This window comes from Postia placenta (genome assembly GCF_002117355.1).
Source record: "Postia placenta MAD-698-R-SB12 unplaced genomic scaffold POSPLAscaffold_17, whole genome shotgun sequence".
In the NCBI taxonomy this organism is placed as follows: domain Eukaryota; kingdom Fungi; phylum Basidiomycota; class Agaricomycetes; order Polyporales; family Adustoporiaceae; genus Rhodonia; species Rhodonia placenta.
The window spans coordinates 447218-463686 of NW_020169848.1; the positions used below are offsets into that span (position 1 = coordinate 447218).

A 16469-nucleotide genomic window follows, 5' to 3' on the forward strand; every position below is an offset into this window, starting at 1 on the left:
TAAGACATGAGGACTGACGAAATATGTAATCATATGGGCCAAACTACATAGGATCCAAAGCCAGCATTCTCTCCCTCATCTTGTCCCGTGATTCGTAATGTGTGCGCTTACGGGGCAAAGAACGTGCTCAAGAAAGCCTCGCCAGCAGCCTTAGGTGCCTTCGGCTTCTTCTTCTCCTTCTGCGCCTTCACGCGCTCCTGCTTGACTGCAAAACATGGCTAGTTAGAGCAAAAACGGCTGACACAAAGGCGTGTACTTACGGAGTTCCTGCCTGCGGAGTGTCTTCGCGTAGGGGTTCAAGCGGAACAGAATGCCCTTGTTCACCAAGGGGTTCTTGCGCTGCGTCCAAGGGCGCTTTTGGATCTTGGCGTTCGCCTCGCGGACGACAGACTGGATCTCAGTGCTGTTGATGAGGCGGGTAACGTCAGGGTTGCTGATCTTGGCCGTCGGCAGACTGCGAGACAGGTGGTTAGGCGATTACATATGGCATATTGGTATGAACATACGTGAAGCCCTTCTTGAGAAGGGATGCCTTGTCGAAGGTGCCAAATACCTCGTCGAGGAGGCCGAACGCACCCTCGGTCCAGATGACAAAACGGCCAAGGTGACCACCAGGGGCGAGCTGGAGGAGGTTGAGCCTCCTGACGTTGACAAGCTCAACACCAGGCAGGTTCCTGAACGCCTTGACGATACCCTTGTCCTCGTTGTAGACGACGAGGGGACCACGGCGCTGGCGGTGACGGCGGTTGCGCAGCTTACCCTTGCCGGCACGGAGCTTGCGGGAGTTCGAAACCTTGACGACATCGGTGTATGCCTTGAGAGACTTGAGGAGCGCGACTGCCTGCTTTGTCTTTGCGAACGACTCAACCTCAGATGAGATAACGAGAGGGACCTCCTCGATTTCCTCGATGCGGTGACCGCGGGCGAGGACCAGCGACGGGAGCGCGGACGCGGCAAGTGCAGAGACAACGGCGAAGCGGCGCTGGCCCTGGTTCACCTTGACGTGCCACTTGCGCCAGGTCTTAGTGGGGGCGAACATGCGACCACCACGGCACATGTTACCGAAGGCAGCCTATAAAGCTTGAGTATCTACAATCTTGCAACGGTTTCAAACAGATGCTCACCTGGCCGGAGCGGTGAGTTCCTCCACCACCAACACGGGGGATACGCGCAACCGCGCGACCGGTACCCCAGGACTCAGCGCTGGTCTGGTGGCCAGCCTTCTCGCTCACGGCGTACGCCTGCCTCTTGTTCTTGGCAATGCTCTCTGCATTGTGCGTGAGTGTGGGTTGACATTGTAGATTAAAATCACTCACTGTGCACTTGCTGCACAACATCGAGCCTAATGGGGGCGGTAAGGACCGCAGGCAGCGGGAGAGAGCTAGAGGCCTCTGTACGCGTGCAAACGCTGCTAATCAGACTTTCCCCCTCACTACGTAGTACCTGCCAGACTAACCTCCAGACGTAGAGCGTACGTTGACGGTGGGACGAGAGGCCATTGTTGCTGGAAGTCTTGAAGTCTTGACGGCGCCGAGCCTGGTCGATGTTGTGTTGATAGCGAAAATTAAAGTTTGCCAGTTCCTCAGATGATGCAAACAACTGCAAGCAGATGGTGGCTGGGGCGCTTGTTTACATGAGCGCTTATCAGCGTGCTATCGACAGGCGCTCAGCGAATACGGTACTGCCCAAAGTCTCTTGGGCCTGACCGCGAGCCGCTCACGAAAGATTGTCTTTCTTACATTGAATTCCCGATATGATGCCTGAATTCGACATCGTTTTACTAGATTGCACACGTCTCCTTTGCGGTCGAGGTCTACCCGAGCTTGTAGTCTCAACTCATGCGTAGGTCAGTTGACTTTAGCGAACCCGTCGGGTCGGATGAGTTTGCAATGCCAAACCATGGGGCGTGTTTCTATCTGTATGACTCGAATTCGCGTAAAGTGTTTCCGATATGCCATGGGATTAAAAGGCAACACTGGCTCGTACATATTCATCTGCCCTGGCCTCTCGCATCCACGACACACTCCGACGGAGCTCCTATCTCCTCGACGACTCTCTTGGGATAGCAATGGCCCGCTCGGAAACTCTGAACATCCTTCCTGCTGCGTTCTACGAAGCGCGGCTGTCAGAGGCAGCCAAACGTATACCAGAGGATGGAAGTGAGTGTATATCATAGATCTGGGTGTGAAGTGACGTGATGATCCTCGTGTGCTGCAGTCAGGGCCATGTTCCCGCTCGAGAATCGTCCCGGCTTGATTTCTCTGCTTGCGGGAAAACCTAATGCAGAGACGTTCCCAATCACATCGCTCCAGTTCACTATGCGTGACCCTGCTGCTGGCGAGGACGTGAAGATGGAGCTGACGCCCGATGAGCTGCAACATGGCCTGCAGTACACGCCCACAAATGGCCTACCTGAGCTTCGCGAGTGGGTGTTTGGTCTTCAGGAATTCCAGCACAACCGGTATAAGGGCGAAGGCTGGACGGTCAGCGTCGGGGCCGGGTCGCAGGATCTCATCTTCAAGGTGGAGTATATGCAGTCCGCAATTCTTCGCGCTATCTTGTTTATGTGTGGATTAGGCTGCAAGTGCCTTGTTAAATCCAGGAGATGCTGTGCTCGTGGAAGCACCTGCATACGCGTGCGTGTCCAAATGCAATCATCAACTTCTGCCTTAACCCCTTATTAAGAGGAACAATCGCAATACTAGGATTAGTTGGATGTGAACACATTGGTAAGATCATCCACTGTGCCCTTAACTGATCTGCTTGCTTGATCAACTCATTGCGCGAAGAGGTAGAGACGGATACCCACGGTATCCAGTCAAGTTCTCTCCGCTCGATCCTTGAGAATTGGCCGAAGTCTAAATCGAAACCCAAAGTGCTGTATACTGTCCCAGTATGTCCCAGCTGATTTCTGCGAGTTGCATGTATCAGTCTGATGAGCAGTAGTATGGCTGCAATCCGGCAGGAACGACTGCAACATTAGACCGCCGTCTCGAAGTGCTCAAATTGAGCAGAGAGCATGATTTCCTCATCTTCGAAGGTATACATCTTACTCATGCGCGCCGTGGGCGCAACCTGACTTTGCAAGTTATCAGACGACCCCTATTATAACTTGTATTTCGGCCCTCCCAACCGTCCCCCCTCGTACTTCGCCCTGGAGCGCTCGCAATCTGAAGTGGGCAGGGTTGTCCGCTTCGATAGTTTCTCCAAAATCCTGTCGTCAGGTATTCGTGTTGGCTTTGCTTCGGGACCCGAGAGTATTTTGCAAGCTATGGATCAACACGTCTGTACATCCTCCGTGCACACAAAGTATTAGAACTGACAAGCTCGCTTGCCATGCTTTATGACCCACAGAGCACTGTGACAAATCTACAGCCCTCATCCCTCGGGCAGGCGCTCGCATTGAAGGTAGTTAAGGCCTGGGGCTACGAGGGCTTTGCGTCGCATACCGCAAACGTGGCCGCCTTCTATCGCGCAAAGAGAGACGTGTTCGAGGCTGCTATGCAGCGCCATCTCGCCGGCCTCGCGGAGTGGGCCACGCCAGAGGCAGGCATGTTCTTCTGGTACGTGTCTCCTTGAATTGACCGTACAATCAACAAGCGTTGACTGTGCAGTTCGCAGGTTCAAGCTACTCGGTGGAGATGACGACTCGGCGAGCCTCATCCGCACGAAAGCGCTCGAGCACGGCGTGCTCGCGCTTCCAGGGACGGTGTTTTACCCTAACGGGCGCACGACGGCGTTCGTGCGCGCGTCGTTCAGCACCCTATCCCCAGAACAGGTCGACGAGGCGCTGCGGCGCCTGCGCGAGGTCATCCTGGACGAGCGGAAGACGCGCGGGGTCTAAACGTAGGTGGGGCAGAGCTACGGGAGCTGTTCGAGGTGTGAGCTGGGTTCCAAGTCAGTGGCGTGTTTAGGTCGCGAGTGCTGTCCACGTGTGTAGATCGATAGCCTGGACCTGTTGATCAGGCTAATTCATTGATTGTGTGCTAATGTCAGTCGTTTTAACTACAGGTCCTGGCAGGCTCGACTAAGCCTCACGAATATAGGCGTGTGGAGCACTGTCTGGCGCGGCTGTTCCACGGATTGATTGTGCTCTTGGGCTTATCCAAGTTCGATCGCTCTGCGGAAGTGCAGCTGCGACGCACGGCGCACAGAGGTTACAGGCTTGCTGGGTATGACGATTTCCAGGATTTAGCACATAGCGGTAGGCACGCACGCATACTGTCACACTACTTTACCTCGAGCTCTATCAGTGGCTGATACGACTCCGCGGACCCAGTGCCTGTCAGCTACCTTTTGCTTAGTCTCGTCGTGTGCTGGGTGAAACCTCCGAGCACAGCCGGGCATGGTGCAAAGATATCTTCCATCAACCGATGTCGCACTCTCACTCTGGCAGCTGCAGCTTGTGTGAACGTGGCTATTCCAAGTACTTGCGGTGTTCTTTGAATTGACTATAGAGTCAGCCACAGCGATTCTAGAGCTTGTCTCCTACGAGAGCCTCCCTCCCCTTGGTGTCGGCCGACACTCCATTTTGCGCTACTTTGCCCCACAGCCCCATATCTCTAGTACCTGTCAGTTATAGCCTCCTCTCGCTTGGTCTCACCGTGTGCTAGGTGAAGCTATCCACCAAATACATCCGAGCCTGGTTGGGCGCGGAGGCGAGCATTAATCAGGCGAGCACGTCGAGCACATGTTGAGCCCCCGCTTCCCCACCTTAGATGATCGATGATCTCGGGCTAGCGCTGCGCATGTGGGCACGGCCTCATCATACGCGCACGCGGTCGAGCATTGGTTGGACGCGCTACAGCGGCGAATCTGGCGTGCAATCAGAGGCTATCCCGTCGGCTCATCGAAGCGCTGCAGGGTCGCACAGGAGGCTGCAAGGGGAAAGTGCTTTCCGCGACATGGGATATGACTGGCGACCTCTATCACTGCGACATGGGCGCCGAACAGTGGGAGCGAGCGCCGTAAGATCAGGATCGCTCTCAAGCCTACCGCATGTCTGCAGCGCTTCGTCTGGTTGCCGGGGCAGGAGCTGGTGTTGAGCACCACCGCTCTGCGGATGTACGCTTGCTGAGAGAACATTCTGACTGCCACCGAGAAGATGGTTCGGAGATAGCTCGGAGGCAAAGGACACGGCCATCGCGTCGAGACACGAGACGTATGACACGTGATCGTATCCGGACGTGACTCGTGGGCCGGGACGTTCAGGGCACATCCGTGACCGCCTTCCCGCCGCCATCTTCGAGATCGTTGCAAGAGGTACGCGAGGACCGCTCGGGTTGCGTAACAGCGAGTGTCACTGACGAGCCACGCATATAGTCCACAGATACAGTGAGTCCACCGCCGCCGAGCTCCCAGGATGCGAGCCTCACTATTTGTCACCCATGCCCCCTATCTGGCGATGCCTCACGCGTTGTGCATCTCCTTACGAACACCGAACACAGCCCGAGCCACGCCCGACCACTTCTGTTCAGCATAGAAAGGTATATCAGGACACTGAGCGTGTCGCATCAGCCGCATTGGTGATGCTCATCTTTTCCTGCGTCGCTTGCGCAACCTACAGATCATGGCCGCATCCGAGCAAGTCACCCCCGTCAACGCCTGCTTCAAGGTGAAGTGCGACAAATGTGGCAAGACGACCTGGAAGGTACGCGATCATGTTACGTATACGACGTCCGCTGCAGCCAATTTTGTCTCGGAATCCCCCTCCTCCTCCTCGGTCTCGCCCTCCCCGCGGATCATACGCGTGATCTTTGGATACCGCGAAGGATGCCGGGGAGCCATGTTCCGAGTCTTCTATGCTTCGAGTCTGTTTTCCGCCTTCTCCTGCGAGCTGCGCATGTGGGCTGGACGCTGACTTTACGTGTGGTTGTTACAGGGGTGCGGGGCACACGTCGAACAGGTGAGCGTGCACTCTATTTGCTTGATGGCTCATTTGCCACCCTCGGGCTTGGTGATTTCATTTCGGCTAGTCGCGCGATCTGGCCAGGCAGGGGACTCAATGGAGTCGCTTGTGTTTAATCTAGTGTGCATGTTGCCGCCATGAGCTGTAAGCGAGCTTCTCTGCTCTGTTCGCATCGCCCTCGGTGCTGTCGCCGTATTGCACGGCGGGGAAGCTCACGGCTTCGATATCGACGGCGTGTTTGCCTTCACGACAAATTGTTTGCTTGATTTCGGGCTAGGCCAAGTGTGTGTCATCTGTCGCAGGAAGGCCATGGCATCAGATCTGTGGCCGTTGAATCTGACCATCCGGACTGCGACTATGTGTTTCCCCCTTCCCTGGAGGGGTTTATGCACGTCGTCTTTACGAGGTGCTCTGCCCGGAACAAGTGACGAAGCGCTGCTTACGCTTGTTCCGATGTTAGTCTGACTATGATGGGCGCGTTGAGGTCTGCGAGACGCATCCACGAAGCTGCTGGCGCGCCTTCCGCTCCAAAGTCAAACGCACATGGGTGAAGGCCGGACTGAGAAAATATTATATCTGTATTGGGAAAGGTGTGATTGAGCTAGGCCAGGATCCGCGCGGCTGGGCCGCCATGGGCCTGGCGTCTCTCCACCAACACCACCAACAGCGCCCCATGCGTAGTTATCGGCGGAGCCTTTTGGTTCGAAGGGACAACCCTGCGCACCGCGAAGGGCCCCTCATGCGCCGTTGAAGGCAGATTCAGTTCCGTTGCTCGGATTGTATCAAGGCTGCGATGCGATCGCCGTCGCGGGGTTGGCGCTGCGTTTGCTGTGGCGAGCGCCTAGCGCCTGTTTGTCCTGAGCCTCAGGCCAGCCCCGGCGTTCTCCACAATGCGGCAGAGGGTATAACGAAGAGCATCTGGGTCTAGTCTCCTCAGGCACACATCCGAGTTGCATCGGCTGCGGGATATACACCCAAGACCAGCGGCAGTGCTCTCGTACCCAGACCCACCAATCACCCGCTTCCGCGGCGGTGGTGCATCTGGGTACGAGACAAAAAGTGGCAAGGAGTTTCCGATCTGGTTGTGAAGATTTCCTGAAGTTGGAAAGTGATGAGGACCCAGAACAGTGGGAACACGTACGCGACGCTCAAATTCGTGTCTCCATTGTTCGCCCTCGGAGTTGATGGTGACGTACAAGTTGACTGGTGGCTCGCTACATTCTCATGATGGACACTCATGCTCATGCTCTCCGCGCCTAAACAGGTGATGAAGGACGTCAAGGAGGAGGACAAATGCACGTGTGCTCGCTGAGATCTGCTCACCTGGACCAATCGACGGGTTATGAAGTGGGAAATTCGCCGCCATCGATAGCTGTATTTGTCGTAACTGTGTAGTGTGATTGTAGCAGCCTGTGTATGCATATTTTGGGCATTGAGGCCGAAATGACGAGATGGGCGACTGCTCAATCTGGCCTTGCGATCTTGAGCGCCTACGCGGGGACATACTAGTAGAATAAGCGCCCATGTCTCTCACATAGCACTCCACGGAAATCATCTGCCCTATAGCCCCCTCGCCGTCGTCCCTTTCCTCCTTCTCCCCCTCCCCTAGTCCCCCCTCCCCCGCTGGTCCCGCCAGCGAGAACTATCTATGGCAGACGGCGACCCTGGCCCCTCTCACTCTCGCCAGCGCACCGCGCGGCGGGCTGGTGCACGCGAACAGGACATCCTGTCGCTTCGTCACAACATCCCCGACCCTGCCAGCGAGGTCGTCATGACACATGAGATCCACACATACTTCCGCAAGATGATAAACCAGTATGAATTTGACCACCGTGTCGGTAGGGGGCAGCACGGAGACGTCTTCCTGGCGCGGGACACATCGAGTGGTGGTATAGAGGTGGTAAGTGTCCATGTATGCGTCTATGTGCCGCGCTCCTCACCACACTCTGTATATGTACGCACTCCAACCCGTTGCAGGCCATCAAGGCCGTCAAGCGTAAGAACCCCAAGGTAGATAAGCTGAGCATGCTACGAAAGCGCAACCTGCCCAGTTCCCCACACCTCCCCCTTACCGACCAACTCGGCAGCACCGAGCACAAGATTCGCAAGGAGATTGCGATTATGAAGAAGTGTTGTCATCCGCACGTTGTGCGCTTGCTTGAGGTGATCGACGACAACCTGAATGAGCGCATATTTATGGGTACGTCTGCACACTATTCATGCCGATGCGTTGCACACCGCTCGCCAAGCTCATGCATCCTTCCGAGTGCTATCCACTGGCACTTCTGGTTGCCATGCGCTGCCGTCCGCACCTGCCCACAGCCGTCCCCTTACTGGAGACAGGTTGGTAGCAGTATAGTCGAGGCTAGCCTATTCTGCAATGCCCCTCTCGGTCTCTGTATGTTTTCGCTATGTCCTGACGCTTGCCATCTACTACAGTGATGGAATACCTCGGCGGAGGCGAACTGAAGTGGCGTACCTCAACCCACGAGCCCGTCTTACGTGTCGACCAAACAAGGCGCATATGCCGTGATGTCATCCTTGGTCTTGAGTATTGTGAGTAGTGATCGCCGTCTCTTGGACCAGGCCGCTCAGCTGCTAGTGTCCCCACTATAATCCCCTCTCTAGTACACCACCAAGGTATTATTCACCGGGACATTAAGCCCGCCAACCTCCTATGGACCTCTGACCGGCGGACTGTTAAGATCACCGACTTTGGTGTCTCACATTTCTCTTATGCGCAACGGCTTGCTGCTGCAGGCGCCGGCATAGTTCCGTCAGGCGATACGGACCCTATCCTTATGGACGACTCTGACCTATCCAAGACTGCTGGCACGCCCATGTTTCTTGCACCCGAGATTGTCAGTGACACAGCAGATATTGCTGCAGCGTCGTCGTCGTCAAGTACATTGCACCTCGCCCAACGGCGCAAGCCTCCAATCACGAAAGCAATCGACGTCTGGGCATTTGGAGTGACGCTGTATGGACTGCTCTTCGGCAATTTGCCATTCCACGCGGATACTACTTGGGAGATCTACCAGGTTATACGACGCAACGACTGGTCCGTTGAACCAGAAATGGGTGTAGATTCTCTGCCCACTGGCGGAAGATATCAACGGCCCCAGAGGAGAGGCGAGGAAACGGACGGGTATCTCGTGGTGAAGCTCCTTGAAGGTCTGCTTGAGAAAGACGCGCGCAAGCGAATCACCTTGGACGAGGTGAAGGTGGGTATTTTAGCCTTATGTATGCGTATACACAGGACTCATGGCTCTGACAGAGACACCCGTGGATCATCCGTGATATTGAGAATCCTCAGGCATGGTTGCATGAAACGCAGCTGGATCGGGATACGCCATTGGTGCCGACTGCAGACGAGACGAGCTCCGCCATGTCGTCCGTGCGCTTCCGATATTCATCGCCAAATTCCCGCAAAAAGGGGCGCTCGCGCGTGGTCGAGAACATACAGTCTGGCCTGCGGAACGTCTGGCGGAACGTCAAGCCGCAGCGCTCGTTCTGGGGTTCCAGTTCGAACCGTGACGCTGAGGAGGAGGAGGAAAACAAGTTCGGCGTGCAGTCGGCGCCCAACATGCGCATATCGCGGCACCGCACGTCCGCCAGCGCTGGTAGACAATATCACGGGTCGCGGGAGGAACAGCGGAGCCGGGATCCGTACGAGAAGGGTGAGAAGAAGAGGGTCAAGCAGCGCTCCACGCAGCGCGTCGACGGCGCGCGGAACAAGTCGACCACGGACGTGAGCCGCCAGCAGAGAGAACCAGACGTATGGGCGCTATGGAACGACGGCTCAGCTAGCACTGCGATGGCATCATCCATACAGGGTTCTGCACCGAAGCCGAGGCGCGGGTCTTTTCCGTCCAGGTTACCCGGCATGACGCTCGAAGTGCCCGCGAAGCCGTCACGCGTTAGCTCGCCTCAGCCGTCTCCCGGCGCATTCAGCCTGGCCTCGACGCCCAGCGGCGAGGGCTCGGGCACGCAGAGCCCAGACGAGCGCCCGCGGAGCCGCCTGTCGCTCTCATGGATCCGAGCGCCATGGAAGGGCAAGTCTACGAGCCAGGACCCTAACGCGTCATCAGTGTCTGTTGGGCGGAGGGCAAGCATCGGAAAGCGCGGCCGCATGTCCAGAAGGAGCGAGGACGCGTTCAATGTCGTTGCGCCTTCTCGTCAGAGTACAGCAAGCGGCCCGCTGACCCTTGCGATGCGTGCGGCTAGCTGGGGAGAGGTAGGAGACTATGCGCGGCCATCTGAGGACATGACCAGTCTGTACTCAGGGGAGCGCGGCGACGATGCGTTAGACGACGCGACACTATTCCTCGGCGCTGGTGGGGTGGCAGCGAGCCCCATATCTTCTGGCCTCCTCAGTACAGTCTCTTCAAACAACTCATATGAAGAGCTACCTGCCGCGCTGGTGGCACCGCGCGCATTATCTGCCGCACACGCTATCCTGCAACGTAATGACGGCGGTGAGGCGGCAAGCGCAGCCGATCCAGCGACCCAAGACGCGGCAGCGCTAGCCCGCCAGCGAGGCCCGCGGACGACGAGCCCTCTTGCACAAGTGTCTTACAACGAGGGCGAGCTCAGCATCGATCGGGTCAGATCGTACGGCAGCGACGAGTTCGACGACGCCTCGAGCATTTTCGGCCCTGACGGCTCGCATTCGTCTGGGGTATCGTGCGAAGACGACGTCGAGCTGCAACCCAGCACGAGTCAAATGTACCAGGACGAAGACGAAGAAAGTGAAGACGAGGAACATGTTCGTTTAGAGGTTCGGACGCGCCGGCCGTCTGCGTCCGCTGCGGACAGATCGCCCCCGCCGAACCCAGAGCGCGCGCATAGAGGACGGGCGATGATCTGTACATGATATGCTGTCTGTATTTGGGTGACGGACCTTGTTTATCGCTAGACATGGACAGGAGTATTCCCCTTAGGTTGCTTTTCTCTCCTAGCTAGACAACTCCCCTCCTACTTATGTATGTACCCCCCTCACACCCATTTCTCTACCTCTTCACCCATCATCACCCATCATCTTGTCACTTATATTCTCCATCACTTTCCCATTCGATTTTCACTTTCGTAGAATTAGCCTGATCGCCGCCGCCGGCAACAGCAGCCCATATCCATGCTCGTTATACATCCCGTTGTAACATACACACATTTCCTGACATGAACACAGTATGGGTATCGTGGTATCATCAGCGCCATAGCATATGTTGCAAGGGAAGTGAAAGGTATAACATAAGGGCAAAGTAAGGGAGGTATGTAATGAGCGAAAGAAATGCATAGTCAGTGATCAAGATAAATATGCATGAAATACGCATGACAACATAATACAAAATACACAAGACGGCCAACTATGTTGGCCAGCCCCGAAGAGTTCTAGCAGCTCCGCCTCCAAGCTTCCCGAGGAAGCTCCAGACAGCGGCGCCATCGCTCCCGAAACCCTCACCAGAGGCCTGAATAGAGTTGAAGCTTGACCAAGCGGCGCGGTCGTAGTATGTCGCACCACCTGGCACGACGTATTGGGGCGCCATAGCTTGGCCCACAACGAATGCGACGGCAGCCGAGGCACCAATGCAGAACAGGAACTGGCTGGTTGGCATGTACGACCCGCCCTCGGGATCGCCGTAGAAGTAGGTGTTGTAGATGTTGTAGAACCGACTGCGGCGACGACGCGGGTGCTCGCCTTCTTTGGGAGTACGGGGAAGGCCTGTCTTGGCGGACTCCTCGACAATGCGGTCGATGGCCGAGCACTCGACGCCAAGCTCCTCCTTGAGTGCCTTCCAGTCTTCGATGGCATCTACAGAGACGCCGCCAACAATAGGCTCAATGGGCAGCTTGAGACCTTTGTGCCACTTCTTGAGGGTCTCGTTCGCCACACGGATGGCCAGCGCATCACGATCTTGTTCGGCCACATCGTTGTAGTCTGGTGGGAGATCGTGAGGGTGCGGATGAAGGTCCTCGGGATGTGCCTTAGGTGTGGGTGGGATAAGGGTTGATGAGGACGAGGCGAGAGTCTCATCGTCATCTTCAGATTGCGAGGAGGATGACACAGATAGTTCAGGCTCGTCAGTCTGGATCTCCGCATTGGCAGTGACCTTCGCCTCCACTTCTGGCTCGGGCTCGAGCTCTGCCTGGATCTCCACAGACGCGACCGTTGGTTCCTCGGTCTGCACACTAAGCGAACCTGTGAGGACCCTCGGCTCTGGATCAGTCTGCATGGCGAATGAGGCCGTGAATTCTCCAGCTTCATATTGTGTGGCGGTGTCAGAGTACTCCTTGATTTCCTCGACCTTGATGGTTTCCAGACGCTTAGCGCGACTAGCCACTTTCTATGGCGATGGTCAACAGTGTATCGAGCGAGACTAAGAATAGAAAACGCACCCGCTTTGTCCGCGTGATGATGGTCTCGACGACGTCTTCACCTTCAGTTTCCTCTTCCTCTTCCTCCACATCCAGCTGAGTGGAAACCTCTTCCTCCTCTTCCTCATCGTCCATGTCCCATTTACTATCCTTCTGCAATTGACTAAGAAGCTCAGCACCCAAGCTCTTGCTCACACTTCCATGTGCGCTCGAAGTGCCTTGCGAGCCGTGATTGCTTGATGCGCTGTTGCGCATCTCGTCCATATCGAAGCGCATCCGGTCAATCGTCTCTTTCAGCATCAGGTTCTCTTGCTTCTGCTCCTCCAGCTGGGCGTGTGCTTGTTGGGCAACGGCTAGCTCGTTCTCGAAGAACAGGATGCGCTCTTCGTAGGACTGCTGTTCGCGTGCCCATTTGCTCGTCTCGACTGCTTGCAAGGCACTCATGTCGTGGAGGTCCTTAACTTCTTCGTCCCTTCGACGGAGTGCGTTGCGATACCTCTCCGACTCAGCTACACAATGCAACGTGAGGACGTGACAAGCTTTATGATGTCATATTACCTACCGCATTGTTCCTGATACTGCTTCTGCAGGCTCGTGTACGACGCTCGCGCAGTGTCCAAGCTCTTCTGCAACATTGCAATCTCTGACTCCAATGCCGAGATTTGGTTCTGGTTGGTGCGCTGTGGAAAATATGAACATCCTTTATTCAACACGCCACAATACGTAAATCGTACCTCCTTGGCTCGGAGTTCTTTCTCCTCTCGTTTAGTAGCACTCAGCTCACTTCTAACTTCCTCGAGTCGACCTTGCATATCCTCAAGCTCTTGTTCGTGGTCCGCAAGTCTGTTCTGCAATGTTCGCTCTGCCTCGAGCAGCTTGCGTCCCAGATCCGTGTTAATGCGCTGCAACGCGTCCACGCGCTCTAGCACGTCAAGCGACACAGTCGACGATGCAGCGGACCTGTCCATCACGAGCCCCGTCATTGTGTCATCTTCGCTATCCGAGCCTGGGTCCGACCCAGAGCGCGACGCGCGAGGCATTGGGAGGGAATTGACACTCTGCTCAAAGTGCTGGTCGTCATCGAACGAAGAATCGAGGTCGGACGGCGGTGGGGACATCAGGCCTCCGTTAGATCGCGCTTGGCCACGGTAGTCAATCTCATGCTCTGGCGAAAAACTGCGCGAGAAGTCGCCCGAGAAGCTATCCATTGACTGGAAGTATCCTTGGGGCTGAGATTGCGCGCGGGAATGCGGCCGCGAGATGGTGCCCATATTCGGGGAACTTATCGGTGAGCTGGGAGCAGATGGGTTTGAAGGCGCGCGCTTCCGTCCCGGTGTGCGTCCGTACGCAGTCGGAGGACCTGTAGACTGAGTACATATATGCATGAGTATGAATAGGCGTAAGTAGTGCGAAGGAACGCACCTCTGAGTCACTGGAAGCGCGGCTGCGTGAGGTACTCTTCCGCCGGGATGGTGGTGGCCGACGCGACCAGCTCGAAGGAGCCGCGTTGCTGAGCGGTGTAGAGCGCTGCCGACGCGACGTGTCGAACGGCGAGTCGTGATTCGTGGGTGTCTTGGGTGGCACCGGCGGTCCGCGCGAAGACGGTCTCCACACGGAGGTTCCTGTAGAATCTCTGCTGGACGAACGCGAATGATCCTCGTCCCAGTCACGCTCCTCCGACCTTCCACGGTGATCGAGGTCAAAGTTGTCGGGCGGGGGAGAGCCCTGTGGGCTTTGGTGGGGACTGAGGGTCGTTCGCATTGCGATGAACTGCAGGAGAACTTGAGGGGTAACCGCGAGCCCAGGGTTGCTTTCGATGAGATTGATCATCTGCGTTTCCTCCTCGCGCGTCATGAGTTCCACGGAGTCATGGTTGCTCGAGAAGGCCCGCAGAACGTCCACGAGCGCGTCACCTGGAATGACGGGTTCTCCATTGTCATTGGTATGTGATTGCGGGTGATCTTCAAATATGCTGTACAATTCGTCTTCCATGTCGGCAATTGACTGCCGATTGCGTCCGTATGTTGACTGCGCGGTGTCAGAGGCGGACGCAGATGTGTTCAGCTTGCTCACCTGTTCCATCTTTGTTGCATCTACTCGCAGAAAAAGTGGGGATTGAAGGGGGGAATTCAGATGTGGCTCGTCGCCAGCGGAACCCGTTTAACGTATTGTTTACGTAAGCCAAATGTGCTAGCTTTGGTCGCGATTCATCATGTGATCGCGCTTGGTTACCACAACGCCACACACCGTCTCCACACGTGTCAAAGCCACATCCATTGTGGCGATAAAATGTGTTCCACGAGGCTCATGAGCCCGTGAAATGTAAGCGGGTGGCTCGAAGAAAGTGACATAGACACCCGTAGAAGCATGCCATCGTCATGAGCGACGCTTAGCACGTCCTTGGTGCGCGATCGAGTCTAGGACGTAAATGGGCAACTTCATTCCAGGGGCACTTACGAGTCACTATAGAACTACGACAATGCAAACAACATGATGCGAGGATAGCGGGGCCATACGGGGTACGATGAGCTAATGCTGATATATCTGAGGCTCGATTGAGACATATGCGTGGGTACGTCGGGTGTAATTGGTGTAACAAAATGAGATATTGCATGCAGCCACAGCAAAACGAAATCATGCGACAAACCATATTTTCTCTTAAAACATATTCGAAATCAATGACCCGCGCCCCTCAGAAGGCTCGGCGGGCGCCGCCGCTGGGGGCCCTAACACCAGTCAGAGATGGCTTAGACTCCTTTGGTCTCAAGCCACCGGTCAAGGTGCCGGGAGCAGGCAGGCGCGAGGCCGGTCTGGGCAACGCAGATCCGGATGAACTTCCAGCCCCGGATGTAAGGCGGGCTGGAGCCTTGAGGCTAGTCACGCCACGAGTGGCTACACCTGCCCTGAGCATTGTTGTCGAAGGCATGCGACCTATGCTCGTTCCAGATGTGGCGGTGGCGGTGCCACTAGCGTTAGTCAACTTGTGCGTCTTCTGTGCCACCATAGAAGCCGCAGCAGGTCCAGAGGGCGCCCTCTGCCCTTGCTGCAGGTTCGGCCGCTGCACTCCCGCAAATCGGCCTCGAGCGTCCCCCGTATTGACAGAAGTCGCTCGCGCCTTCCCTGATACAGCTATCCGTACTCCAGCACCTGCTTGACCGCTAGCTGATGGGAGGATTACACCTGAACTTGAGATTTCTGCACCAACAGGCGGCCGCTGCACGCCACGAATGATGGTCCTAGGAGCGCGCGGCGGAGCCGCTGTATCAGCAATCGACGAGCCAGATTCATTTGCTGACTGAGGTTCCGGCTTCAGAGAAGTGACCGTATTTCTCCGGCTGCGGACCTCAGGGTGGCTGGTGCTCATGCTTATTCTGCGTGAATTTATGCTGCCAGTCTTCCCGCCACCAATGCTGGAGCTAGAATCCGAAGTCGACATTGAGGACGCTGTGCTGGTGGTGGAGTCGCCACGACCATGAATCTTCCACGCCTTTTTAACGATACGAAGAGCAGGAATTGGCGCCTCAACGACAGGAGGCGACACAGGTGTCGTCGGATTAAAATCTGACTGAGACAGTAGCTGGGCTTGGGGCGCCAAATCAGAGGGCTGGACCCGCTCAGATACTGCATGGAACAGATGGTGAGAACGCATTTAGTGACTTACAAGGTAATACTCACTACTTTGCTGTTGAGCAATGAGCGGCAACTCGTTAAATTGCATAGATGATAAGCGGCTGCAGAGTGACTCTTCTTCCAACACTGTCATGCAATCTAAGACATTGCATACATCAAGCAGAAGCCTGCGAGCACACCTGAATCTGAAATATCCTTAGGAACGCTGAACACCGGCATTCTGCTTAGTAGTTGGCGGGCATTACGCAAGGCTAAATCTATGGCGTAGCCTTAAAAACGGGTTGACAAACATTGGTGGACAGAGCTCACCTGTCGATGACTCCTCGACAATCTCCTCTACCTGAGCTTCCGGCTCAGGCCTAAGTGTACGCTGCTCCAACGCCTTAGCAATTGGTTCACTGTGAGCTTCTGGCTTAGCAGTCTGACGGGCATTCATCTCCCACTGCTCTTTCTCCGCTAGCTCGTACGCTCTAGCAGCGGCTTCCATGTTCTCCTCTTCGGCATCTAAATCGAACTCCTCGTCCTCACCTTCCCCTCCAGGCCAAGACGCGTCCGT

The 16469-nt window shown here is 55.9% G+C and overlaps 5 protein-coding genes across 5 annotated transcripts; 3 read left to right on the forward strand and 2 right to left on the reverse strand.

Moving 5' to 3' along the window:
- Window positions 1-107: 107 nt before the first annotated feature.
- POSPLADRAFT_1061355 (hypothetical protein) lies at window positions 108-1499 on the reverse strand (the record flags this gene model as incomplete). The annotated part of the gene is made up of 6 exons (XM_024481371.1): window positions 108-205; window positions 261-454; window positions 507-1072; window positions 1125-1267; window positions 1317-1391; window positions 1457-1499. 6 exons carry the CDS (start codon window positions 1497-1499, stop codon window positions 108-110), a joined length of 1119 nt encoding a protein of 372 aa, XP_024334467.1.
- A 726-nt stretch (window positions 1500-2225) lies between these two features.
- On the forward strand, window positions 2226-3844 carry POSPLADRAFT_1155653 (hypothetical protein; the record flags this gene model as incomplete). Its single annotated transcript, XM_024486963.1, has 8 exons — window positions 2226-2522; window positions 2578-2636; window positions 2686-2729; window positions 2790-2893; window positions 2947-3040; window positions 3096-3283; window positions 3355-3569; window positions 3622-3844. 8 exons carry the CDS (start codon window positions 2226-2228, stop codon window positions 3842-3844), a joined length of 1224 nt encoding a protein of 407 aa, XP_024334468.1.
- A 1725-nt stretch (window positions 3845-5569) lies between these two features.
- On the forward strand, window positions 5570-7220 carry POSPLADRAFT_1155691 (hypothetical protein; the record flags this gene model as incomplete). Its single annotated transcript, XM_024486971.1, has 3 exons — window positions 5570-5650; window positions 5882-5905; window positions 7173-7220. 3 exons carry the CDS (start codon window positions 5570-5572, stop codon window positions 7218-7220), a joined length of 153 nt encoding a protein of 50 aa, XP_024334469.1.
- Window positions 7221-8029: 809 nt separating this feature from the next.
- Window positions 8030-8955, forward strand: POSPLADRAFT_1124934 (hypothetical protein; the record flags this gene model as incomplete). Its single annotated transcript, XM_024483550.1, has 3 exons — window positions 8030-8108; window positions 8348-8464; window positions 8537-8955. Coding segments are annotated over 3 exons (615 nt in total), but the record flags the coding sequence as incomplete, so codon positions are not given.
- A 2232-nt stretch (window positions 8956-11187) lies between these two features.
- On the reverse strand, window positions 11188-14560 carry POSPLADRAFT_1071595 (hypothetical protein; the record flags this gene model as incomplete). Its single annotated transcript, XM_024482454.1, has 6 exons — window positions 11188-12252; window positions 12305-12792; window positions 12846-12963; window positions 13018-13650; window positions 13706-14356; window positions 14531-14560. The coding sequence occupies 6 exons, from the start codon at window positions 14558-14560 to the stop codon at window positions 11275-11277; spliced, it is 2898 nt and encodes a 965-aa protein (XP_024334471.1). The 3' UTR covers window positions 11188-11274.
- Between the last annotated feature and the right edge of the window lie 1909 nt (window positions 14561-16469).